The following is a 7578-nucleotide window of genomic DNA, read 5'->3' as shown; positions in this document are numbered from 1 at the left end:
AAATTTAATCCACCCCCTCCCCCTTGCCATGTAACGTAACACGTTCACATGTTTAGAGGGGTTGGGATGTGGACCTTTCGTGGGCAGGGAGACACTCACTCCGTCTCGTATGCAGTGAGCTCACAAGGGCCTTTGTAACCTCATCATCCCCTGGGACCCAAGTTTACAAGGCGTCCCTCCCACATGGTTGCTGGATGGGCAAACTTCTCACCAGGGATTTGAACCTAAGTGTCCTGACCCACCAGCTGCCATGGAAGCCCAACCTGAGGAAGGTCAGAAGGCTTGCTCGAGGGTCCAGACCCTGTTTAAGAGGGTCAAGTCCTTACTCACCAAAACCCACCCCCCTCCTTGAACCTGGGCTGTACCCATGTATATGGGTACGTGTTTGGGCACGTGCCTGAAAGCAAACTGGAGCATCTCCCAACGCAGCAGCGGAGTTTGGGCACCATGGGCCTCCCAGAACCTCCAGCCAGGACTGCAGGGGGAGAAGGCTATGCTGCCCACACCCCTGCATGGCCCGCTCCTCTCCCAGCAGACCTGGATGGAATGCCACCTTGAAGCAGTAGGGACCGGGTAGGCCTTGGACTGGGAGGGGGTTCTGGAGATGTGTCTGGGGAAGGAGCTCCAGCCTGGCTGAGTAGGGGTGGGAGCCGGGTCTGTCCTGCAGGTGCTGGACACTGGACAGCAGCTGATGGTCCCCATGGCTATCGTGGAGGTAGATAATGAGGGAGCCTTGTGGAAGTTTCTCCTCTCGGGAGCCATGGCTGGGGCGGTGTCTCACCCGGGCACGGCCCCTCTGGACTGTGCCAAGGTGTACATGCAGGTGCATGGGGAACATGGCGCTGGAGCTGCTGGGATGGGGATGGGTGGAAGTGGAGCTGATGGAGTTCAGGATGGGGGTGAGGGTGTAACCGGAAACAGGTACCAGGTTGGGGTGGGGACAGGGGTTGGAGTTGAGAGGATGGTACCAGGGACAAGGATGGGGTGGGGATCAGAGAACTGGGGATGGGGTCTTTGAAGACAAAATAGGACTGGAGAGGAGGAGAAGATGAGGGATGACATGGGAATGTGAGTAGGTGTTGGGTTTGGGTCTGGGTCGTTTTAGAGAATTCTACAACTAGTGAAGGAAGGCATTGAAGAAGGAATGGGGATGGGAGGGGGTAGGTTTGGAGCTGGGCAGCTGGAGACAGGAGAGGTTGAGCTCCAGGCTGGGATGGGGATGGAGATGGGGTGGAGGTTTCCTCAGAGGGCCAGGGACCTCCGTATCCCCAGGTCTACTCCTCCAAGACAAATTTCATGAATTTGCTGGGAGGTATACGGAGCATGGTCCAGGAGGTGGGGTGGGCGTGGGGGTGGGGGTGTCTCCTTGCTATGGAGGGGCAATGGTATCAACGTACTCAAGATCGCCCCGGAGTATGCCATCGAGTTCTCTGTCTTTGAACAGGTGGGGGGATGGTCTGCTTTTCCCAGCCCCACCCTCAAGCCCTCACCTCTCCTGTACCCACGACCCCCAAAGCCCAGATCCTTATCCAAGACATATGATGTTCATCCTCCGGGTGCCAGACCTCTTCCCCTGGATGAGTTTCAGGAAGGAAGGAAGGTTAGTTATTCTCTCATTTTCCTCTCTCCTGTCCCAGTGTAAGAATTACTTCTGCGGAGTGCATGAGTCCCCACCCTTTCAGGAATGACTCCTTGCCAGCTCCCTGGCTGTGGCCACTTCCCAGATGCTCATCGACCCCATGGAGGTAAGAGAATATCTGCCCCGTAGAAGATGAAACATGATGAGGTGGTAGCTGCTTCCTCCTCCCCCTCCCCCTCCCCCTCTTCCTCCTCTCCTTCATGTAAGATATGTATCAAACTTGTATTCCGGATGGCTACCTGGTGACCTCAACACTATTTACTGAATGGGTCCTCTCCTTTCCCCCAGCAATGACCCAACACGCCACCATTGTAATTTACTAAATTGGGTAAATTACCTATATTTGTATATATTTGGGTTTATTTCTGACCTTTCTCTTCTTGTCGCTCTGGGGTCTCTTCATGCACTACTATCTTTTATTTTTTTTTTTAATGACTAGACTTTATTTTGTAGCACAGTTTTAGGTTTACAGAAAAATTGAGCAGAAAGTACAGAGTGTTCCCATATACCTCCCGCACGTACACAGTTTCCGCTCTCATTAACATCTTGCATTTCGGTGGTATTTTGGTTACAATTGATGAGCCAATATTGATACATTATTATTAACCAAAGCCCAGAGTTGACATCAGGGTTCACCCTTTATGTTGTACTTGCTATGGGTTTTGACAAGTAGCCACCATAATAGCATCACACGGAATAATTTCACGGCTGTAAAAAGTCTCTGTACTACACCTATTAACCCCTCCCTCCTTCCCCCGGTCCTTGGGGACCACTGATCATGTTACTGTCTATGCAGGTGTTTTTGTTTTTGTTTTTGTTTTTTTTTGCGGTACACAGGCCTCTCACTGTTGTGGCCTCTCCCGTTGCGGAGCACAGGCTCCGGACGCGCAGGCTCAGCGGCCACGGCTCACGGGCCCAGCCGCTCCACGGCATGCGGGATCCTCCCGGACCGGGGCACGAACCCGTGTCCCCTGCATCGGCAGGCGGACTCTCAACCACTGTGCCACCAGGGAAGCCCTGTCTATGCAGTTTTGCCCCACCATTTTTTCTTTTTTTTGGCTGCACCACGTGGCATGTGGGATCTTAGTTCCCCGACCAGGGATTGAACCCGCACCCACGGCACTGGAAGCGTGGAGTCTTAACCACTGGACCACAAGGGAAGTCCCAGCCCCGTGTTTAATTTTTGAGACTTGATATTATGTCTTATTATTTTCCATCCCTTCTCTTCTTTATCAGTTTTCCAAGCTATTCTCTGTTGAGTTTTTCCATTCAAACTTCAGAAGCAATGCACCTCATTCAGAACACAAAATCACCTACTGGTATTTGTGTTTTACTGGCATGATGTTCAATTCATAGTTGAGTTTAGAGATTATTGCCATCCATATGATATCGGTTCTACATATCCGAGAACATTTCCATTTGTTCAAGTCTCCTTTTTTGCCCTTTAATGGTCTTCTAAAGTTTTCTCCACATAATTCTTGCCCTTGTCTGGTTGTTTCTTTCTGTGTGTTTTTTTTTTTTTTTTTTGGCTGCTTTGGGTCTTCATTGCTGAGCATGGGCTTTCTCTAGTTGCGGCGAGAGGGGGCTACTCTTTGTTGCGGTGCACGGGCTTCTCACCGTCTTCTCGTTACGGAGCATGGGCTCTAGGCATGTGGGCTTCAGTAGTTGTGGTGTGCAGGCTCAGTAGTTGTGATGCACGGGCTTAGTTACTCCGCAGCATGTGGGATCTTCCTGGACCAGGGATCGAACCCGTGTCCCCTGCACTGGCAGGCGGATTCTTAACCACTGCGCCACCAGGGAAGTCCCAATTCTTTTTTATATATATATTCTTTTCCATTATGGTTTATCACAGGACGTTGAATATAGTGCCCTGCGCTATATACAGCAGGACCTTACCGTTTATCCATTCTGTATACAATAGTTTGCATCTGTGAAGCGTTTTTGTTTTTGATTGTTGCATAAGAAATTACTGCACTCAGTAGCTTAAAATGATACAGATTTATTATCTCATTGTTTCTGTGGGTCACGTCTGGGCACTGGCTAATCGGGTCCTCTGCTCAGGGTTTGATCAGGTGGAAATCAAGGTGTCAATTGGGCTACCAATGAACCCATCTGAGGCTTGCGGTCCTCTGCGAAACTCCCTGGTTGTTGGCGGGATTCATTTTCTTATGATTGTAGGACCGAGGTCCTCAGCTCCTGGAGGCCACCCACTGTTTCCTGCCATGTGATCCTCTCCGTAACAGTTTGCTTGTTTGAGACCAACCTGAGGGAATTCCCTGATGGTCCAGTGGTTAGAACTCTGCACTTTCACTGCCAAGGGCCAGGTTTGATCCCTGGAACTAAGATCCCGCAAGCTGTGGCACGGCATAAAAAAAAAAGACAAGACACAACCCAAGAGTGTTTCTGAGGCTTCCAATCTCTCTGACGCCTTCTGTCTCTGGCAATAGACTCTCTTTTAAAGGGCTCTCCTGATTGGGTCAGGCCCACCCAGGACGATTTCTCTTGATTAACTTAACTGGTTAGGGGCTTTATTACATCTGCAAAATCCCTTCAGCTTTGTCATATCATGTAACCTGGCCGAGGGGAGTGACAGCCCATCACATTCACAGGTCTCTAGGCATGCGGGCTTCAGTAGCTCAAGGGCAGGAGGGAGGGCATTAAATAGATGATGCTATCAGGGGGATGGAAATCTTGGGGACCACCTTAGAATTTTGCCTACCACACTCGGTGTGCTGTCTTTTGCACAATTGTAGAGCTGCCAATATTTTGATATTGGGACACTTCATAAAAATTCCAGTAACTGGCTTCTTTCAGAAAATTGGCAGATCTGGCTACCTGGGGTCCACACTTGCATGGCACTACAGTTGGCTGGCGTTAGGGCAGAGCTGCGGCAGACCCCACCCGGCTCACACCTCTTCCCTCACCCTTTTTTTTTTTTTTTTTTTAATTTTTTGGCCACACCACGCGGCCTGCGGGATCTTAGTTCCCCGACCAGGGATCGAACCCACGTCCCCTGCTGTGGAAGTGCGGAAGCTTAACCACTGGACCGCCAGGGAAGTCCCTTCCTCACTCTCTTGGGCTGAGAGCACATACAGGCCGAGGCATCTGTGTTTGAAACTCAGCTGTGTGCGTTCCTGAGCAGTTTCCTCCTGTGTAGATGGGGACAGTGGCCATGGTTGGGGGTCACTGAGAGGATTAGATCAAACAAGCCACCTCACTCCTCATCCTCCCCAGGTGCTGAAGACATGGCTGACCCTGTGCCAGACTGGCCAGTACAAGGGGCTGCTGGACTGCGCCAGGCATATCGCGGAGCAGGAGGGCACCCGCGTCCTTTACTGCGGCTACCTGATGCTTGGTATAATTCCCTACGCCTGCACCGACCTGGCTGTCTACGAGGTGTGGGTCCCGCAGAGGGGGGTGTCAGGGGCGGCGTGAACCCAGGCCTGTAAAGAGCTTCCTCCTGGCCTTTTCTTCTTCTTTTTTTTTTTTTTTGGCCACGTAGCATGTGGGATCTTAGTTCCCCGACCAGGGATTGAACCCGTGCCCCTGCAGTGGAAGTATAGGGTCCTAACCACTGGCCCACCAGGGAAGTCCCTCTTCTGTCCTTTTTCTCTTGTAGATGCTCAGGTGCCTCTGGCTGAAATCAGGCAGGGACATGGAGGACCCCAGTGGCCTGGTCAGTCTGTCGTCCGTGACACTGTCCACAACTTGTGGCCAGATGGCCAGTTACCCACTGCCTTCGGTGCGCACCAGGATGCAAGCCCAAGGTCAGCCTGGCCCTAGAGGCGACCTCGCATGCCCCTCCCCACCTTGCCTCTGCTCTCTGAACTTTCTCATCCCCGCCCCAAACTGACTCCTAAACTCTCCATATCTGATCCTGGCCACCTCTGCTGACCCCTGAATCCACCAAAACTCACACTCACCCCCAAATCTGATCTCAGCCCTTCAATTAACCCTGCACATCACTAAAACGAAAATCCAGGGCTTCCCTGGTGGCGTAGTGGTTGGGAGTCCGCCTGCCGATGCAGGGGACACGTGTTCGTGCCCCGGTCTGGGAGGATCCCACATGCCACGGTGCGGCTGGGCCCGTGAGCCATGGCCGCTGAGCCTGCGCGTCCGGAGCCTGTGCTCTGCGGCGTGAGAGGCCACAGCAGTGAGAGGCCCGCGTACCGCAAAAACAAAACAAAACAAAAAAAAAACCGAACATCCAGCTCCCAAATGACTCCCACAAACCTCCTTGAATCTGACTCAGGCCCCCATACTGACCTCAAGACATGTACTCCCCAAATGACCTCCCAACTTCTCCACATCGGACCCAGCCCTCAATTGACTCCAGAAGTCAAACCGTTTCTAAATTTGCCAAATCTGACTCTGAGACATGCCCAAACTCATAACCACCTGCTGCACTATCCTGGGAACTCCCCAAATGTGACCACCCCCCAAAGGGGCTCTCAAACCCCTAAACAAATCCTCAAACATCCAAACAGGTCCTTAGCCCAGCACCCTGATCTTGCAAATGTCCCCAAACTATCCCTTAGCACAATCCCCAAATCTCTAGCAGATCTTAGAAATTGGAATGTTTTCTAAGATGTTCCCTACAACAATCCTGAAAATTCCTGCCCCTCACTCTCCCCAAACTGACCAATTTCCTCTAAAAGTCTTCCAAACTTCTTTCCAACTGACACCCAGACCCCTTGCTCCTGGCTTCACTGACCCCCCCAACTCTCCAGACCGCGCCCCCCTCCAGAATGCCCAGTCATCTCTGGCCCAGGCTCTGAGTTTGCCTCTGTCCCCGCAGACACCGTGGAGGGTTCGAACCTCACCATGTGTGGAGTCTTCCGGCAGATCCTGGCCCAGCAGGGCTGCCCGGGGCTGTACCGAGGTATGACCCCCCACGTTACTGAAGGTGTTGCCAGCAGGTGGCATCAGCTACGTGGTGTATGAAGCCATGAAGAAGACCCTGGGCGTTTAAGCAGTGAACTAGGCATACCCTGGACAGAAATGGACAGGAGGATCCAGTGTCCCCTGGCCCCAAAGAACCCCTCCAGGCTTGGGACCCAGGGTGGTTTTTGTCAGAAGCAGGCTGGGGGCCTGGGTCAGAAGATTCCTGGAGGGACTTGCCTGGTGGCTCAGAGTTTAAGAATCCACCTGCCAGTGCAGGGGACATGGGTTCAATCCCTGGTCCAGGAAGATCCCACATGCCATGGAGCAACTAAGCCCATGTGCCACAACTACTGAGCCTGTGCTCTATAACCCGCGAGCCACAACTACTGAGCCCGTGTGCCACCTACTGAAGCCCGCGTGCCTAGAGCCCGTGCTCTGCAACAAGAGAAGCCACCGCAATGAGAAGCCCGTGCACCACAACGAAGAGTAGCCCCCGCTCACTGCAACTAGAGAAAGCCTGTGTGCAGCAACAAAGACCCAACGCAGCCAAAAATAATAATAAATTAAATAAATAACTTAAAAAAAAAAAAGATTCCTGGAGCCTCCTCTCCAGGGTGCAGCCTGGGACTAGACTGGACTCCAGTCTGACTCGCTGTGACTTGTCCTTGTTCCAGGGCAAAAGGGTGAATGTGGAGACAACCAGGAATAAAGTGATGATTTCTGTTGGACGTGTCTGGGATACCCGGGTCCAGGAGGGCAACTGGGGATCTGTTATACCTGGGTCCAAGAGAGGAGCTGGTTATCTGGAATCTCTGGGTCTAGGACAGAACTAGGACTCCCTGGGTCCAGCAAGAAAGCTAGGGACCTGGAATCCTTGGTTCCAGGAAGTGAGCTAGGGACCTGGAATCCTGGGTCTAGGATAAGAGCTGGGGACCCGGTATACCTGGGTCCAGTGGGTAAGCTGGGAACCTGGAATACCCTGGGTCTAAGAAGGAGCTGGGTATCTGGATCCCTGGGTCCTGGAGCAGGGATGGGTACCTTGAGCCCCTCAGTCC

The 7578-nt window shown here is 52.4% G+C and overlaps 1 protein-coding gene across 1 annotated transcript; it reads left to right on the top strand.

The window, feature by feature from the left end:
- The first annotated feature begins 250 nt into the window (after positions 1–250).
- On the top strand, positions 251–7130 carry SLC25A41 (solute carrier family 25 member 41). The gene is given in 10 exon segments (XM_060006557.1): positions 251–332; positions 335–436; positions 651–823; positions 1273–1353; positions 1355–1444; positions 1638–1745; positions 4874–5035; positions 5259–5406; positions 6438–6529; positions 6531–7130. Coding segments are annotated over 10 exon segments (1119 nt in total). The 3' UTR covers positions 6612–7130.
- The last annotated feature ends 448 nt before the right edge of the window (positions 7131–7578 follow it).

This window comes from Delphinus delphis, chromosome 3 (genome assembly GCF_949987515.2).
Source record: "Delphinus delphis chromosome 3, mDelDel1.2, whole genome shotgun sequence".
NCBI lineage: Eukaryota > Metazoa > Chordata > Mammalia > Artiodactyla > Delphinidae > Delphinus > Delphinus delphis.
The sequence above is the reverse complement of the archived record's forward strand: the minus strand, read 5'-3'. Positions and strand labels throughout refer to the sequence as shown.